At 37.7% G+C, this 20,100-nt stretch overlaps 1 protein-coding gene across 3 annotated transcripts; it reads left to right on the top strand.

Annotated features, from left to right (window-relative positions):
- The first annotated feature begins 7,726 nt into the window (after window positions 1-7,726).
- rbm12bb (RNA binding motif protein 12Bb) lies at window positions 7,727-14,391 on the top strand. 3 transcript variants are annotated; one of them, XM_033993506.3, is made up of 2 exons: window positions 7,727-7,880; window positions 11,827-14,391. In XM_033993506.3, exon 2 carries the CDS (start codon window positions 11,847-11,849, stop codon window positions 13,836-13,838), a length of 1,992 nt encoding a protein of 663 aa, XP_033849397.1. In that variant the 5' UTR covers window positions 7,727-7,880; window positions 11,827-11,846; the 3' UTR covers window positions 13,839-14,391. The 3 variants fall into 3 exon arrangements, with proteins under 3 accessions (XP_033849397.1, XP_058868577.1, XP_058868578.1); XM_059012594.1 differs by having other exon boundaries at window positions 7,736-7,984; XM_059012595.1 differs by lacking the exon at window positions 7,727-7,880 and adding an exon at window positions 8,075-9,597.
- The last annotated feature ends 5,709 nt before the right edge of the window (window positions 14,392-20,100 follow it).

Here is a 20,100-nt window from a genome sequence, read left to right as displayed (position 1 = left end):
AGAAAAAAAATACAAAACATCTATTAAAATAAACTTTATCCAATCTGTGTAAAAAAAATATCAAGCAACAGAAAAAAATTGAATAAAAATGCTGCAATCTGTAAACAGACAAATGTAACAGATACAATAGGTCAGGCCCACCAAACAGTGTACAGCACAAGCATTAATTAGAAAATCATAAATGTAGCGACTCTAATTGCTCAACTAACTTTGTTCTAAAATCTGACGTCTCAATTGAAAACTGCCACATGTAGACCTTCTTGTCTTAGGGGTTGATTTGATCAGCCTACACACTGCCTGGATAAGCCACAGATGTTTATTTTTTATTTTTTATAAAATATTTAAAAAAGTACAAGGGACCACGCTGGAGTAGTTGATCAAATTAAATCCTAGTATCTTATAGGTTTCACCTTAAAATTGTGTTTGTGCTGTATATCGCTTAGTAGGCATGATAGCATTGCTCTGGATTTAAAGAATAGTAAGTTTTATCTTGAAGAGCTTATTTTGTATATTGTGTAATAATAACTATATTAGGAATCTTTCATCAACTAGAGTTTTTGAAGCCAAGTTTTTCTGTCCGGTTGCATTACGAATCAACTGAAAGACCTGTTGTGAAAAAAAAAAAAGAATCAAATAATACATGCAAAACATGCCTTTTTGTACCTTACACCTCAGGCAAGAAAATAAATACATTTAACATGGTATAACTCAACAACATGTGGTGGAATTTTCTGCATACAACCGAGCAGGCACCGGTACCGTGCCGAGAGAACGATTGAGACAGAGACAAGTTGGAGCAACTCACATTTTATTAGTCTGCAGACTGGAGCATTCAACAAAGTAACACAGACTCTGCAAGCAACCGCAAAGAAAGCTCAAAAAACACTAAGTCAAACAGTTCCTTATATAATCAGTTTTTGCACAGAGTTCATGACTTGTGGTAATTCTTATCTCCCTTAGTCAGCTCAAACCAACCCTGTGGTATTCTTGACACTGTTGCCTACCGACTTTTCTGATTGGTTGATTTTTCTAGTTGCTAGGGAGAGAGTGTCTGTCAGGTCTCACAAAGTTGATTCCCCTAATACAAGAATATTAGCTAAGTGACTGGGGAGAAAAGAGGAACTATCGCTGTCTCAAAATATTATCATTTGAGACAGTGTCCTATTCTCATGTCGCTGACTCATGCACTTCTCTGAAAACAGGGCTGCTGACCCTTGGCCACATTCCAGTGTGTTAGTTCAACATTGTAAATCTAATACTTTGTTAACATCAAACTTCATATAATATCATTATTCAGGTTATACAAATCACAGAGATCACCCCAACATATTAGATTAGAACTCTTCGTGCGATTATTCTATCATTCTTCTATCACAAACACCTAGTCACTTTTGCCTTGTAAAACAGTTTTTCATTCCTTTCTTGAAGAAATAAGTGCTGATTGATTCTCATCCTTACACGTGAATACGTTGTCTGTGTAAGGTAAAGACTGCAGATACCAAAATGCGTCACACCAGTTCTAATCTAATGCTGTTCCCTATGGCAGTAAGAACCAGCCGTATCCTCGGTATACACCTACTACAACCACTTTATACCTCACACCAATGTAGAGGGCCTCAGTTTCATAGTACTCAACAACACCTGGTCACTTTTGCCTTGTAAAACAGTTTTTCATTCCTTTCTTAAAGAAATAAGTGCTGATTGATTCTTATGTCTGCAAGGGTAGCTATAGTCTTTAGTGTTCTCAAATTAATTGATGCCACAGCATTTAGCTGAAGTTTGGCCTGAAATGACCTTGAATTCTGACAACCGGAGTTATTTCAAATTAGCAGTGAAACAGTTTGCTGCCATGAATCTTGTGTTCTATCAGTTTTGTGCCACAAATGATGAGGAGTGACCAAATATACTTCCTGAGGCACTCCATACTTAACAGTACAAAAAGGTAGAACATAACGCACACGCTAGTTATATAAAGTTATATCTATATACAGTACACTTACCTTTTGTTGTACATAGGTTAGCACAGCAGCCAATACAAAATCTTGAGTGCCAGTATCCACAATACAGAAAAACAGTGTGTCAAAAATAAGTAGAGTGGCTTCATTTCCATAGTAGAGAACATCACTAAATGAATTGGAATTATCTGGGGGGGGGGGGGTGGGGGGGGGGAGATAGTTTGATCAATTTATGCTTCTCTCTAAAAAGAAATCTCTCAAATATTGAATATTTAACCAATTACTATATGGCAACAAAAGTTCAATATAATTTGTAAGTTTTACAAATATATATGATACAATTAGAAAAATGATTTTTACCGTTGTAAAATAAGCTTTTCACAAATGCCTCCATAAATTCCATTCCAATAACTCTTTCCATGAATAACTTGTCTTTAACAATGTAGTCCATTTCTCGATGTGCCTATGAACAATTACAATTATTTTGATATTTACAAAAAAAAAGTAGTATTTTAAGATCATTAATTTCTCCCACTTATGTTTTTTTATTGGAGGAAAGCCATTAGTAATGTTTGAAAATATAAAAATATCAGTTCCCAAATTCTGCAGCATTCACAGTGGGTGCAAGCAGTTAGCTGGCTTTAGAAAACAGTGTATAGTAAACCACTGACATGATAGTCCAGTCAGTTTCTGTGATCATTAGGCCAGTGATATTAATCTTTAGTGTGTATACTGATATCAATCTAAAACACACTGCACTTGCCTGCCTAACAGGGCTGACATGCATTCTTTGGTCCTTCCTCCCTTCCATACAGTAAAACACTGACTACATATATCAGAGAGGGCTACTGAAACTAGCAAGAAAGAACTTGGATACAGGAATTACTGTTCTGAGCAGTTTCTTGGCAGTCTTAAACCTTTAAAATTGCTTTATTGCTCTCCATAAATTGGCATTTGCTTCAAAATGTGGCATATTCTGTTGAAAGGTTACATGGTTTTAAAGACTTACATGGTCAATAAATGAGCCCAGGAACATGTTCATAGTGTGATAGGCCTTGGTGCTCTGTTCAAATGGATTTGCAGATGAATCTAACAAACGAGAAGGACCTGTTCTCTAGAAGATTATTATAAAATGATTAAGAAGAGGTATTCCACTTAAAATGACATATAAATAAAATCAACACACCACAATTCATACCAACCCTAGATAAAGGCTCACAGATTCGATCATACTGCAGTATCATTTTATTTGTTATGGAAACCTGAAATGTCTAACTGTCAGTGATTGGTAGCAGACCTCTCTGACCACAAAGGTTTTCCTAGAAAAAGAAGAAGAAAGGATATTACTTAAGTTACAGATTGTTAGAAAGTAGTTAATGTACTGTAACAGAGAGAGAAACCTGAACCTTAAACTTGATTGAAATTAGCTAAATAAAGTAATGCTAGCTGTATTTTTCGAGCCTACTTACCGCCTCTCTTTTCAGGTTGAGGTTCATCTCTTCCATATTGGTGTCTGCATGACCATGCACTGAGCGTCCATGAATATAATACCCAAAACATCTGTTTGAGAAGAGCAGCACTGAAATCTACAACAACACAAAATGGTGCCATAAGGTTTTCAATGAAGACAGCATTCTCAAATAAGAAGGATACAGTAAAAGAATTAAGGGTGTAATAATACTCACATTGCTCACAGAACACAGGTCCACAAACTGTCTGATTTTATCTTCCACAAATCTTTCATAGAACACTGTGAAGAAAATCATCTAAAAAAAAGTTAAGTAAAATGATGCCCAGCTTTGTTGTGCTATAAAGCAAGCAATAGCAATTTCATGCTATTTGTAAGAATGTTAAAAAATAATCTCTCTCTCTGCATGATAAATATTGAAAACTGAAAATTGAATGCAGGATTAAATGATAAATTAGGCTCCAGCCACAGTGTATAAAAAGGGTGATCACTGGTGTTATTTGGAATTAGAGGTGGAGATTCGTGTTTTGTGTTGCTGTCCTGTGTTTATGTCCAGAAGTGTGTTTTGTATACACCTTTTGTTTTGGCCATTGTGCCGTTTTGTTTGTTAATGTGTTTTGTTTAGTGTTTGTAATGTTTTATTATTAAAGTGTGCAAAAGCGCTTTAAACCTTACAAGTTCTGTCTCTGAGTCTCGCTTCCTGCCAGTTAACATCTTGGGCCGTGACGCTACCCTGTCACAATGGCACATCTTAATTAAGCTTACATAGCTAGAATCAACATTAACATTTCACTTTAGATGGAACTGAAAATAGGTAGGCTTAAGGAATCTACAATTGTTAGTAGTATGACACATTTTGAAAGCATAACAATATAATTAATCTACTATAAAAAGGGAATGATTTAAGCGTGCCCTCTTTTTTATTAATTTAGTCGATGCCAATAATTTTTTTTTTATTATTTTCTCCCCAATTTGGAATGGCCAATTATTTTTAGGCTCAGCTCACCACTACCACCCCTGCGATGACTCGGGAGGGCGAAGATGAACACACGCTGTCCTCCAAAGCATGTGCTGTCAGCTGACCGTTTTTTTTCACACTGCGGCCTCACCATGCAGCCACCCAAGAGCTACAGCGTCAGAGGACAACGCAGCTCTCGGGCAGCTTACAGGCAAGCCTGCAGGCGCTCAGCCAGACTACAGGGGTCGCTGGTGCGCGGTGAGCCGAGGACACCCTGGCCGACCTAACCCTCCCTCCCCCCGGGCGGTGCTCGGCTAATTGAGCGCCACCCCCTGGAAGCTCCCGTCCTCGGTCGGAAAAGGAATAGCCTGGACTCCACGTGGAGCGCCTTTACTGGATGCGCCACTCGGGAGCCTAAGCTTGCCCTCTTAACAGAAATCTTCAACAGCTGCCTGTTTAAAAAATTGTTTATACTTGAAGGTGCCAGCAGGTGGCAGCTTAACTTTAACCATCAGGTTCAGGTCATGTACAGAAGAGCAAATATATATTTATATTCAGTTAGGCTTTCCACTACATGCAAAACAATGAAAAAATTCAACTAAAACTGAAAAATGTGACAGTCAAATAATATCTGACAAATGCCTACCTGTAAAAATCCAATCACTAGCAACACGGATGTTGCTACACCATATCTCAGAATGAGACTCCATGGGGCTTGATAGCTTTGGGGGTCTCTACTGAGATTAGAAGAAGGATCCATGAGTGCCAAATTTGAGAAGCCAACCACCTGTAGTGAACAATGTCAGAACAGCATTTCTCAAATACAGCAGCCCTTCTCAACTGTACAGGATCTTAACTCCCAGACCCTTCTAAGAATAAACTGGAGTCAAAAATCAGGTGTTTTGCTAGATTTTGTCTTATTTTTTGATTGCTCTGGCAACAGGTCAAACTTAATAGATTAATCAATCATATAAATTGATATAAATTAAAACTATACCTAAGCTACAGTAAACTACATGACAACATATTTAAGCTAAATGAATACAAAAACTACTTTCACTTTTTTGTTCCAATCACATGCTGCACAATTTGCAAAGCTATTATATCATAAAATATGTAAAACTGTAACATTTCAGAATAAACAGGCTGTGAAGGCTTTATTAACTGAATTAACGATAAAAGCAGAGGATGTCAAACAGTCACATAGATCCGTGGGAGGAGCCGTGGCTTTGTTCTATGGTTGCTTTCTGATACCAAGACGGCAGCTCTTGACTGCTGTCTTTTTGACGTCACACGCAGCTTCTAGAGAAACGCTGGGTGCGTTCACGAGACGCAGACTTTGCTAAGTCTGCGCAGATTCTGTAAAGATTCTGAAAATTCATTGGCTACTTGTTCCGATTCTGTGTAGAATCTGCGCAGAATGGAGAAAGTTTGCGTGGCGTGAACGCACCCGCTGTCTCCAAACCTTGCAGCGCAGTGAAGCGCTTGAAAACATTATCGGTACCGGTACATTACCAGTATGTTTGTTTAAATAATTGATGTATGTATATAGCGTTGACAAGGCTGTTCACATCTTCATTGTATACAGTCTTGAACAAAGAAGACTTCGCGGTGATCTGATACATATATTGAAAATTCTAAAAGGTATTGACAATGTCGATTAAAGGGACCTTTTCGACCTGAAAAAAAGAAACAAGCACCAGAGCCCACAAACGGAGATTAGATAAAGAAAACAGGAAGCACTTTTTACACAAAGAATTGTGAGAGTCTCCCGGGAGCTGACACCCGGGATCCTTCAAGAAACAGCTTAAAGATTCTGGGAACAAGCTACTAACAACCAAGCGAGCATGATGGCCGAATAGCCTCCTCTCGTTTGTAAATGTTCTTATGTTCTTATGATAATGTCATTTTCCTCCACAAACAAGAGGGCAGCAGTAGTTTTAGTGGTTGTCTGCATCGTCTCTGTGGTTCACAGCTGCAGCCAGTCTCCCGCGCAGCGTAATAAAGGAATATCCCCTAGAAAGTGTCCTGAGGGCATCAGGTGATTCGAGGGCATTTGCCATTTACTCCCAACTTTTCACTTCCAGAACTCGGCAAGTCTATGAAATCAACCCACCCTGACCCTAACCCAACCCCAATCCTAAACTGAAGCAACCCCTGCCCTAAAACCTAACCGTAACCCAATACCTAACCATTAAGATAAGAATCATCTGATGCCCTCGGGCCAGCGTTGTAACCAGAGCTGAGATTCTACCGAGGTCAAACAGGTTCATAGCTGGCAGTACTTATATGACTGCTTGGTATTTACTATTCAGCCTCCAAATCTATGTTACACAGCAAACCAACAGAGAAAATGAAGGAGTCTTTTGAACTTTACCAGAATGAGCATCAGCATTGATGATGCAAAAAAACAACCGAGTACACGACCTTGGTGTCCTCATAGCTAGTTAAGGGCATGCTCAGGGCACACAGTGTTTCTCAAAGGGGGCGGTTGTCTTGCGAATGATTCTTATGTTTTTATTTTCTGTGGCGAGGGGACGATGACTAAGCTCAGCTGATCCTTAGGGGTCGTTGTTCCAAAAAAGGTTGAGAAACTTTCACGCCACGCAGGCTTTCGCCATTCTGCACAGAATCGGAGCAAGTAGCCAATGTATTTTCAGAATATTTGCAGAATCTGCGCGCGTCTCGTGAACGCACCCACTGATCTAGAGGATATTCCTTTGTGCTGCGTCTCCCGCAGGAACTTTTCAAAGCTGCGCTAAACTGCGCAGAATCTTCACATATTTTTGTGGGTGGAGTTGAGTAGCGTCACGCAGCAGGCTTCGAAGAACGCGCATCTCCGCGAGTCTGTGGAGAACTGCGGAAATCTGCGCTGTAAAGGCGATTTACGTGTCTATGGCGGTGGTTGTTGTGATGCAAAATATGTTTTATGCTGATAATGCTGACTAACATATCCATGTACAGTACTTGGTTCCTGTTTAGAACACAGGACAAAACTTTATGGGGAAAATATTCAAATGATTAAATATTGATACTCACAACATCTAAAACAAAAGCGTACTATCTGGTAAAAGATTCAGAGTAAGCAGTCAGTTCAAATACTCAAAGGAAACCTTGATAATTGATTTCAACTGGTACAAAGCGCTGGCAATACAATTGTTTAAACTCGTGTCACTTTTTTGTTTGTTTTTGTAAATCACCAATATTGTTGTTATTATTTAGCATAAATTAAAAAAAAATCCAAAACGATTTCGCCTTTATTAAAAAGAATAGCAGAAGCCAAGGGCTTTGAATTTGCCTTTGTGTTTGTTTACTAAGCGTCTGTACGTAGACGCAGACGTAAACTCCTCCTCCGAAAGCAGAACAGGCATTTAACCTAACGCCATTTTAAGCTGTGAGCAGCCCTGAAGGCTCATTTGGATTTGCGTGGTGGATTCGATTACCCTTTGCTCATCACATCAGTGAACAATATTTTTGCATTCGTGGTATATTGGTGCAAGTACGTAAAATGTGTAATTTTAATCGGCTTTCCGCGGTGTATTGAAACATTTTGAACGAAATAACTGCGTGGGACAGGCCATATTTGACACAGTCACAAGATACGTGAGTGGTGTTGGGCCAAATTTATTCGACATACACTGGTTATTATATATCTCATCTGTGCGGGAGTCGCAGTTTCGGTAATTGGTGTGTTTGAATTTTTTGTATTGTGTTGTTTAATCCACCTAATCTGTTTAAAGGTTTTAAACGTTTCCGTAAAGGAATGCTAGTTGAATTCCCTGATAGTATTTTAATATGGCAATGTTGTTGAAATGAAAGGAAAACAAGATGCCGTTGCCAGTGGTTAAGCTAATTGCATTGTGGGTGATTTCGCTTTTTTTTAAAAGCAGGTATATTTTGGTATTGTGTAGTGATGCTGCTTTTCGAGAACAAAACCGATTCATATGAAATTCATTAATGTAAAATAAAACTATTCTCGGGATTTATGTCGAATGACCGATGCTTTGGAAATATTAAAACGTTCATAAATATGCATGACGTATTCAAACGTTTTAATAAAATGTGGTGTTTTAGTGACGAATTGCACGTGTGCGTTAGTTCAGTTTCGCCAAAGCATTAGATTTATGAACCCTGATTTAATTTGACCAAAACACCTACCGTCATTGTATTGCCAGTTTACATTTATCGTATCCTTTTTCAATTTACTGTGTATATGAAGTACTTGAAAATAAGCACAGTAGAGCAGATACTTATGTAACTGTTTGTAGATCTTTAACAACTTACACAATTCAAATCATATATTATTGTATACTGCAAGTTTATGTATTCTGCTTCAATGCATTTAACCAGTGCATTTTCATCCAGCATGGTAGGAAAAGCATCTGATGCCTTTTTTCTCTTAAGTTAACTATACTGTGATGCCTCCAGGAATTATTTTTATGAACACTTGGACAAAATTGATTAAATGCAATACATTGTGTGTAGGCTTAAAATTGTTAGGGTAAAATGCTTTGATCTGAGGCAAACGAATTTAACTCATGCAGTGCAAGTGCTTGCTTTGTCACTTATCAGCCCCCTTTTTAAATGGAAAATGATTTTGAGTTGAGGCACTCAATAGGATTGATAAGTGGTGTAGAATGTTCTTGATTTGAAATGTGTTGGGTTTTGTGCTGAAAGGTGATTTTGGTGTACTTGGATGAACATGGTTGGAGAATATGAAACCTGGGTGATTTTTTTTTTTTTGGCCTGGAAGGAAAGCTGAAATTACTGAGCTGAACTCAGGAAGAAATCATGGGGACGACTTGATTTTTTTTTTTTTTTTTTTTTTGGTGAATTGGAATGCAACAGAAGGTGCTGTGAATTTTTTTTAACTGACTTTTGGAAACTGAACTGGGAGACATTAATTGATTTTTTTTTTTTTAATATTTTCTGTTCTAGGCTGTTTCTAACATCGGCCCATCATGAAATGCAGCGTAATAACAACACATACATGGAATAATGGCTGTAAAACAGTCCAGTGACATGTTTTTACGTTGCACAGCTTACACTTGTTGTGGAATTGCAATGACCCTCAATGATGTGAGGGTTTTTTATGCTTCATATTTGTATGTGCTGCTGTGTTTTGGAAGTTCTGGATTCATGGAAACTGGTTTGCAATTCTGTTGAAGTGACTTGCCTATAGACCTGGACCACATTATTTGTTCAGTTGCCTTGGGGTGAGCTGTTTGCGTTAACTGATGCTGTCAGCTTGTGATGCATTGACTCAGATGTTTTTTTGGTACTCCTGATTTTGTATGAAGTTTTTCATAAGAGAATGTTTGTTATGACTTCCATGATGTTGGCCTAGAATCATAGAACTTTTCATCAAATTCAGATGGTTTGACACAACGTGTCTCCTGGCAGCAATTAATTCAACAGTGCATTGCAGTGCAGTTGAACTTTTGTCAGCAGCTAGTGCACTAGGCTATTTGGAACAAGCCTATATGATAAATTCTAAAAAAGAAAAATCCAGTTGGATCATAACTTGCAAGGATTGTTCTTTTGATATGCAAATGTAACCACTAACACATGTTTCTTTACATTTCACTTGCATCTGAAGAGACTTTTGTGGTCTGGAATGCTATTGATTTTTATATCCGTTAACTTCTGAATGCAGAAATGCAGTGCTGGCAAAGGATAATGATATCGGCTGTTGTTGCACTGTGTTTTTATATGGCTAATTAATAAATTGGGCATTTGAACAACCAGTTGGTTCAATATTTGTCTAAATATATGCAGAGATTGGATATTAGATGACGAATGTGACAGCCTTTTATAAATTATGGAAAAAACAAGCCACAATGTAATGCTTTAGTAACATATTAGATGTTTGTTTTGCCAATCGGACTATATTCAATTTCGATGTTTAAATGAGGATACAGTTGCATAAAGAAATATAAAACATTGTTGGCTTTCAACTTCACAGATTTAAAACCATTTATGGAAATATGAAATGAAAACATTTATGAAAAAAATAAGTTTAACAGTTTTGTTTACAACCGTAGTCAGTAAGCTGTATAGTAGTCCTACACATTTATTTGTGTTGGCTATAGGCTGATTTGGATTTAGTTTGTTGTAATGCAAATTCAATCTGGTTATGCACACCCAGGGTTCGATTTTAAGGGATTTTGATTGTCCCAGGGACAAGTGCAAGGCAGCTCGCTGGTTGTCCGTAAAGAAAACTGATTGTCCACAACACACACTATAGATAGATAGATATAATTTCTCAGTCATTACATCAGACACATTATACATATAAACAGGATTAATATACACATGTACAGTAATGTATGTCAAGTTTAACTAGGGATGCACCAAATTAGATTTTTGGGGCCTGTTCCGATTATTGATATTCCATATCAATAATGGAATATAATGATAAAATCAATAGCATGTGACATTTTTATTGAACTTCAATGCATACATTCACTGATGGCTGGATTTACTAAATGATTGAGTTTAGAGGTCACTAAAACCTGCATTTTATAAATCAACTACAGTGTAGTTACTTGAAAAAAAATGGGTGTACTACTGTAAATAGACAAGCATTGAATGTTTATTTAAATATTTTAACCCTTGGCGGTCTATTTATTCAGCGTGTCTTGGGCTCGTCGGGTCCAATTTATTTTCACACGCACAGTTTATTTTAGATGCGCTGTTTAAAAGCATTTTTTTTCACAGTAAACAGGTTTAAAAGGCACTGCATATCAACATGATACTCAGTACTGCATCTCCAGCCCCGCCACACCCCTTGTTCGCTGTATTTTTCACATACTCCTTCGTAGTCGTGCATGCTGATAAATCATCTCCTGATCACTTGTTTTATCGCCAAACTCAATAATGCAACCCAAGTCATTATTTTATTACTGTAACATCTCAAAAAGATCTACAAATGTCCATGTTATTCTTTGAGCGCTGGATGAGGAAGCAGCTGATACACCCCTTTTTTTTCCCGGATTCTCTTGGCTCCTATCCGCTTCTTTATGGTCTTTAGCTACTGTACCACTGCATAGATGCCGGCACACACTAATACAGGAAGTGTCCACTTTCTTACAGAATATTTGACTATCCTTTTATAAGATGGTTTTTAAAATATATTTATAAAGCACTTGTCCAACGGACCACTGAGTATGTTGGAAGCACTTGTCCGTCTAGATTTTTTTACTGTCCCAGGCAAACAAACAAGCCTTAAAATCGAACCCTGACATCTCGTCATTGCCCAGCTGTTCTTAGAACTATTAAGAAGTTTGCATGCTGTTGTAGTATGCAACTTATTTTACAGAGCGGAAGGACCATAGATTATTGATTGATGTAATATAAAAATGTATACCTAGGTGTCGGGTGAAACACGGATGAGGGAACTTGCTATAATAATACTACGTTTTTGTGTGCCTTTTTATCTACAGGTGCTGATATTGTGCTCAGCATGGCTGTGGTCATCCGTTTACAGGGCCTTGAAATCACTGCAGGGTCTGAGGATATACGCAGTTTCTTCACCGGACTGACAATACCTGATGGTGGGGTACATATAATTGGTGGGGAGCTTGAAGAGGCTTTCATTATTTTTGCCACTGATGAAGATGCAAGGCGTGCTATGACACGATCAGAAGGATGCATTAAAGGCTCTCCAGTCCGTCTATTGCTGAGCAGCAAGACGGACATGCAAAACACTCTTGAGGCAAGCCGGAAAAAACCTGGAAGTATTAATAGGGACGTTGCAGACGAAAGACCAGCATTCAGAAGGTCTGAAACAAGGAACCTGCCTACGACCTTTGCAAAGGATCTAGTTGCAGAAATACGAAGAATGAAACATTCAAAATTTACGTCTGGCTTGCAGGGTTCTGGATATGTGGATATTGACCCTGATGATAATCTTTTAGCTAGTAAGTTGAATTGTGATGGCCATTATTTGTATTTGCGTGGAATGCCATTTTATGTCACAGAAGATGATGTTCGAATGTTTTTCAAAGGATTGGCAATAGATGACATCATCTTGCTGAAAAACGGACGAGGCCAAAATAATGGAGAAGGCATGGTTAAGTTTGCAACTCTGCAGGATGCACGTGAGGGACTTAAACACGACAGAGCATATATCGGAACTAGATTTATTGAAGTGAATACCTCTACAGAGAAGAAGTGGATTGATGCAATGGGTTACAGAAGGCGACATGAAGAGACTCTCTGTGATCGCTCCAGAGAACGGTCACCAGTATATGTGAAAAGCTATTCTAAGGAACGTTCAAGGTCACGGTCACTGAGAAGAGAACAGCCTAGTGAGGAGGAGCGTTGTGTCCTGGTGGAAAACCTGTCTCATTCTAATGACAAAAGGGATATCAAGAAATTCTTCCGACCTGCAGTCTTGGCTGATGACCAGATTTTGTGGTTACATGACAAGTATGGTGGCAAGACCAGAGAGGCTTTTGTTTTATTTAAGAAGTTAAGGGATTATTGCAGTGCATTAGACCGCAAAAAGGGTAGGCTTGGGGACCGCACGATATACATATCTCCCATTTCAAAGAAGAAAATGGTGGAAATGATTGATGCTGAGAAGCAGAAGCTAGAAGTGTACCATGAAAGATCTGTTAAATTGCAGGGAAAAAAGCAGCATTCATCAAGCAACGACTATCCATCTCCAAGAACTTGCATCTACGTGCGAAACCTTCCATTTGATGTCCAAAAGGAGGAGTTGAGGAATTTCTTTGCTGGATTTTGGCTAACTGAGGATTGCATTCATTTGCTTTATGATGACAAAGGTGTTGGGCTTGGGGAGGCGTTGGTAAAGTTCAAGTCTGAGAACTGGGCAATAAACGCAGAGCGTTTGAATAGGAGACAGTTTCTAGGACACGAGGTGTTGCTGAGGCGTATTACAAGGGAACAAATGCAAGAATTTGGTGTTGCAGACCATTTGGTAAAGGAAGAAGACCCAAGAGAGAGTATTCCTCCAAGATACAGTGGAAGTAATGAGAAGTCCTTTTTCTCAGATGAAGGAGAAGTTTCAGCACCTGCATTAAGTGTTCACTCAAAAACAATTTCACCCCCCATGCAGGACTTCATGTTTGGCCATAATACTGGTAACAGTGGATTGTATCAAGCAGTGGATAATACTGGTGGTTTTTGGGATGGAGGGCAAGGAACTATGCTCCATGTAAATGGATCAAGTGGTTTTGCAGAACGTGATGGTCCCACTTGTGTCAAACTGATGAACTTGCCATTCCAAATAAATCTCAACGAAATCTATGACTTCTGTTATGGCTACCGTGTAATTCCAGGCTCTGTATCATTGCAGTTCAACAAGAAAGGTTTGCCAAAAGGTACTGCAACAGTTGTCTTTGAAACACATGAGGAAGCACAGTCTGCTGTGAAGGAACTGAATGGCAGACCAATTGGTACTCGAAAAATCAGTTTGGATTTCCTTTAGACTAATGTGGGGTTGAGTGACTAGGATCAGTGCAAATAAAATATTGACATTTGATGTAATTGCTAACAAATGACTGAACAGCATCTCATTGTGAGTTTAAAAGAGAAATACATAAATGAAACTTGTGTAATTGAAGTGGCTGTTTGGAATCTGAACTCTGTTGATTTAGCGCAAAGCTGACATTGATGGATAAAGTGGAATTTGTATCCTATCTGTTTTTATTTTTGAGTTTTAAACATTGCAGCTGTGGATAAATGTAAGACTGCTTTTCAATTGCATCTGCAACATCAGTAGTTCTGCCTACCAGATGATACATCCAGAACCTGACATTTTCCTAATTTGATGTTTTTTTTTTTTAGTCCTAGCCAAACAGTTCTGTATTGAGATTTAAATATTTAGTATGCATCACTCTTTTGTGCTGAAAAGAGAAAGAGTAAAAAAAAAAAAATAAGGCTCTGTAAATTTGTTGTTCATTTGTTCCAGCCAAGTCTTTTACTTTTGTATATTGGGTACTCGGCCTCAGTGTTCAATAAATTTTCCGTAATTCTAGAAACCCAGTGTCTTATTTTTTTATTTATATTTGTGTGATTATTTATTTTTTTATTTATTTATATAACCGATGAACCTGTTTTATCACCTCACTTAATATCATACCCCGTTTTATTATCATGATTTTTCAATGGCAGGTTCTTTGAGAAATTACCTCTCAATATCATCTCATAATCCTGTTTTGTCACATTTTGTGCAGCCTGTCAAATGCTATGGGGGCAGTCTTAATGGGATACAGTTCCGTTACAAAACACCAATGTCATCAAATGTTTATTTTAATATTGTCAATCTTATACAAATGCACAAAAAAAAGTGAAACGCCTAACTGATAACTCATCAGTTGGCAATTCATGGCTTTTTTTAGATAATGACACCAACTGTTTTGTTAATGATACAAAATGTATTTCTCCTGTAGTAAACACTATGTACATTTGTTTAAATGTAAGGAATGACAATGTACAGTATTAAAACACTGCTCTTAATTCCCCATTAGTTTTTCTATTTTTTTTCTCGCACTTGTTTGATCAGTTAAGTTTTGGGCATTAGTTGATTAATAGATTCATTCCTGCACATTTTTAATAAAGGTAACGATCTAACAGTGGCTGTCCTGCATAGTAATACATTTTTTACAAATAGAATCTTTGGGGGGGGGGGGTGGGAAGCCCAATGGGAATTTGGTTGTTTTTTTTAAAAGCATTTCAATTTCAGTAAATGTAACACATTTTCACAGAACAACGTCAATCCATTAATAGGAAAATAGAATTGATTGTAGTGCATGCAGACTTTGAGGATCGTTCTGGATGTTGCAGAAAATGGAAGTGTGTGTGTAGCAACAACCAGATACAAACTTATGTGAGAAGTCACCTTGCGTGCATTCTTTCTCAGCAGGGGATGTTGGGAAATGGAGTTCAATGTGCCTAGCCAAAAAAAAAAAATCTGCCCAATTTTTAAATTGTACATTTTTTTTTTTTTTTTTTTTTATCTGCAATCAACTCTTTAATCTGTTAATCGGAGCAGCCCTATATATATATAGTGTACAAAATTGAAGGCATATTAAGACGTTTTTTCAAAAATGTACACGGGTTAAAATATAAAAAAATCTTATTGGATGTTTCGGGCAAAAGCCCTTCAGCTGTTTTTAAAAAGAAAAGTTTAAACCTTTTCTTTCATGTGTGGGTTGGGGGAAACGAAAAGACGTTTAGCAGACCAGTTTGTAGAAAACTTAAGCATTTGCATTACCACTACTAGAAAGTAGCTCCCACTTCAACAGTGATGATCACACTTGAAGACATCATTCTGTGTGATCAATTAGTACTATGGAACAAATGTTGCTCGGAAACAAAAGGAACGAGAGATCTTCAAACTGGGAACTTTGGAACCTCTGGGAATGAACATTCTATTCTAACACAGCTGAAGAAGGGCTTTTGCCCGAAATGTCCTGAAAATAAAAGATTTTTTTAACTTTTTGTGTACATTTTTTAAAAACCTTATATATGTGTGTGTGTGTGTGTGTGTGTGTGTGAGAGAGAGAGAGAATGAATGAAAACTAATGTAGGTACTCAGTGTTAATAATTGATTCTATCAGGATGTTTTGGAGTACAAGTCCTTTAGCTGGATGGAAAAAGCAGTGCTGTAAACAAGCTGTTATAAACAAGTTGTCTTTCAAAAGAAAAGTTCTGGAAGATAATGGCATGATGACTTCAGAATAGAATGTTAATTCCCAGAGGTTCTAAAGTGCCTAATTTGAAAATGAATTTGTGTCCTTTTTGCTTCCTGGCTGCATTTGTCCCATAGCAGTGATTTATCCCACACATTGTCATGTCTTCTGCAGTGTGGTCATTTGTGTTAATGTCTGGCAATAGGAGATGTAGAGGTGTTAATTCTTATACTTGGTAGATGTTCCACGAAGTGATCAGCTAAATGCTGTTTTGCTTCTCCGTGTACAGTTTGTTACACTTCACACAACCAATGCAGTATACTATTCCTTTACTGGTGCAAGTAAACATCTCATGAATAGTGAAGGAAGATTCTGCCCCTTTTGATTAATAAATATACTGATGCACAAAAGAATATCAAACAAAATCACAGAAAATGTGAACAAAAATACAGATCAACATTCAGTATGAAAACATTACAAAGTTAGTATCGGGTGTGACATCTCTGACCATTAACAAGCCTAGCAGCATTGACGCATAGACCAAATCAGCCTCTGGATAGACTGCACTGTGTGGTCTTGCATTGTCCTGTTAGAAACAGTAAGTTTTAAAGAAAATTCACAAACTTGTTTTTAATAGTCATAAGCAGCGGTCCAGATAAATTGCGTACCTGCTATTTTTACGCATTAAATCTGAAATTTGCACTAAAATTCAATTTAATGCATAAAAATATGCATAGCAATTTTGCTGCACAGCTTGTCGACCTCCCCTAAAACTTCCACTAACAACTACATCTAATAAAACAACCCAACAACATTATCCAATCTTTGGCTAGCCCTGTTGTCTTTGCTGCCAATCACAGTAAGAATAAGAAATTCAAAACTACGCAGACTGAAGGTAAACACCCCAGTCCAACAACAAATCCAACTGGAACGGTCATCGGAGGCAACCGCTAAAAAAAGGTGCCTATAATATTAAACAGACCATTTTATAATGTATTAATGCATTTCCTTATTTTATTTATCTGCATGGCTTTATATTGAAGTTTTAACATGTTAAGAATTTTATGTTAAAATATAAGTGACGTAATTAATTTGCAGACAGTGTTACCTCAAAAAAAAAAGCCGATAAAGAACCTTGTAGAACACACACGTGGTTGTACAGTAGTTCAAAGTAACATTGCAGTTAAAATGGAAGGCTCTTTTTTAATGCCTACGCCATTACCATTAAAGATTGTACAAGTATTTATCGAGATTACTCATGACTTCAAAGTAATAGTGCATTTTACCCCCTGAAAATACATTTTACTCCCTGTTAAAATTAGAGGGTAAGTTACTCCCAGACCCAAAACCTTATCTGGAGTGATGGTCATATGTCATTCAAATTTTCTCTAATCCCCATAAAACTATATATCATTTAAAAGCTTATAAATTTAAGAATATTATTTTGAAACTGTTTATAGAATTCAGAACCTGGTAAAATATAAAAAGGTACAATATTGGCAGAAAAAAAGTTTCCTATTAACAATTTATCCTCCTACTATCCCATTTCAATGTTTCAGGTCCCACTGATGGTGCTAAAGGAATGAATGTCCCCACAAGAGATACAGTAGTAATCTATCTCCATATGAATGCTATTTACATCATTCAGAACGTGCTGGAATATAAAATGGCACATAAATGAGAAAGAAATTACAAAGTGACATTTTTCAATAATGTTATGCATTCACTGCACCATATACATATGACTTTAATAACTTGACCCTGTCAACCAAAATGTAATACCACAGAGAGGTGGTGTTAATGTAAAAGTCAAACTCTGAGGAGACCATAACTGGAATGAGTTTTGACCTCTTGAGGTTAAATAAGTAAAAAAAACAAAATTAATCAAATGGTAAATAAATAAATAAATATATAAAAAATCTGCCTGCCTCTCTGATCACCTGCTCTGTCTGGGGTCTGCACTGTTAGGCAGGGTAAACCAGAAAGTATGGTAAAGCCACATTCTCGACCCTAAAATAAAAAAAGTAAAGCACAGTAAATGCATAGTATCGGCACAGGAGAAGGATGATACACTGCAAAATTACCGTGCACATTTATGATCAGCTTTTATAAGGGTAGTGTTATTATACTACAAATAAGCTGCAAATAATTTAGATGTATTGCTCAAACATAACGACATAAACAGCAACCTTGTATCCAAGATGTCTGTTGTACAAGGATTACTACTAAAAATCAGCTAGAAAAAAAAATGTACCCTTCAGATGGTAAATTACAAATAAAAATACAAAACCGTGCAGACATCTGACAAAAAAAAAAAAAAAAGACTTAGAACGTCGCCTTATAAAGAAATCGATTGCCTAAATATCGATAAGCGATCAGTCTGACAGGTATTTTATATGTAAAACTAGTAAATAAACCAACTGGCAAACACGATAATGTGTTCTAAATATATTATTAATGTCATGGCATATTAGCATGGCATATGTGAGAACATCAACAAAAGAACAGATTCAAAATCAAATAATGAATCCTCTTCCGTGTTTACAGCGAAAATAAAATCCAAAAGCTCTTTATACTCTAAATCAGGATCCTCGACCCCACTGGCGTAATCACAACTACTCCCATTCTCCAAAACTAACTGCATTGCAGCCTGTGCAACTACCTTGCGAGATCGCTCACCAAATTCCATTAAAAAAAAAAATAGCTCTGTTTTCACTCCTAACTACAATCTCACCCGGGTTCAGAGTTCATCGAGCCTATCGGTACTCACAGATCACATTTCTGCGTCATTTTAAATTATGCAATTTTTTTGTATTATTTTCCCTGACTGAAGTGGGAGCTTGCAAATTATATTCATAACACCCTCCAGCTGTATGTAGTGGCAGGAACAGTAGCAACAGTTGTACCCCTTTGAGGAGTCAGTGTATGTTACTCCAAGAAATTTGCTAGGATGGGTCTTTAACACAAAGTTATTGTATATAAAACTGTCAAAAATTTAAATGTACATATTGTGGAGGGAGGCCACAGTGACCTACATATACTGGTAGCTCAATTTATTTTTCTCCCATGGTGTGGGATGTCAGACAATTTTGTAATCAGATTTTTAAATACGTAGTGCTAATGCGGCCATAATAAAACAACATCATTGTAGACAGTATTTAAAAAAATAATTATTATTGTGTATCTCTTTCAAAAATGACTGAAAAAGGACACTTGGTAACAGTACAGTATGAACCCGTGCAATTGTCTAGAAGATGGGGATCCATTTACTATAGGAGTAGTTTTACGTGTCATATAATATAGTTGCATGAATTAATTTATATTATTGCCACATTCTTTTTCAAATTCTATGTAGGCCCACATGCTTTTTTGTGTCTATCACATCTCTGGTTATTTTTAGGGTATTAGTTGTTAACCATTTGCTTTGGGACTATTGTAAGAGGAGAGGGGTACAGGTTGTTCCTGAGGACTGGATGCAGCTCTGGGTTATTACAGTAAAACCTGTCTAATCCGCCTTTGCTTTTGGACCAGAAAATTGTGCCAGATTATACAAGCGTGCTCGATTAGAGGTACTGTGAAATCTAATACTGTATCTACAAATAAAGGTATAAAAGACTAATAAAATAGGGCTCCCAAGTGGTGCATCCAGTAAAACGCGCTCTGCATAGAGTGCAGGATGCGCCCTATAGTCTGTACGTTGCCAGTTCGAGTCCTGGCTATTCCTTCGCCTACTGAGGACGGGAGCTCCCAGCGTTCAGTGCTCAATTGGCGGGCTAGGTCGGCCAGGGTGTCCTCGGCTCACCGCGCACCAGCAACCCCTGTGGTCTGGCCGGGTGCCTGTGGGCTTGCCTGTAAGCTGCCCAGGGCTGCGTTGTCCTCCGACGCTGTAGCTTTGGGTGGCTGCATGGCGAGTCTGCAGTGTGAAAAGAAGCGGGCGGCTGACGGCACACGCTTCGGAGGACAGCGTGTGTTCGTCTTCGCCCCTCCCAAGTCAGCGCAGGGGCGGTAGTGGTGGGCTGAGCCTAAAAATAATTGGACATTACTAAATTGGGGAGA

Source organism: Acipenser ruthenus, chromosome 3 (assembly GCF_902713425.1).
Source record: "Acipenser ruthenus chromosome 3, fAciRut3.2 maternal haplotype, whole genome shotgun sequence".
Lineage (NCBI taxonomy): Eukaryota > Metazoa > Chordata > Actinopteri > Acipenseriformes > Acipenseridae > Acipenser > Acipenser ruthenus.
This window is presented reverse-complemented; position numbering and strand designations above follow the sequence as displayed.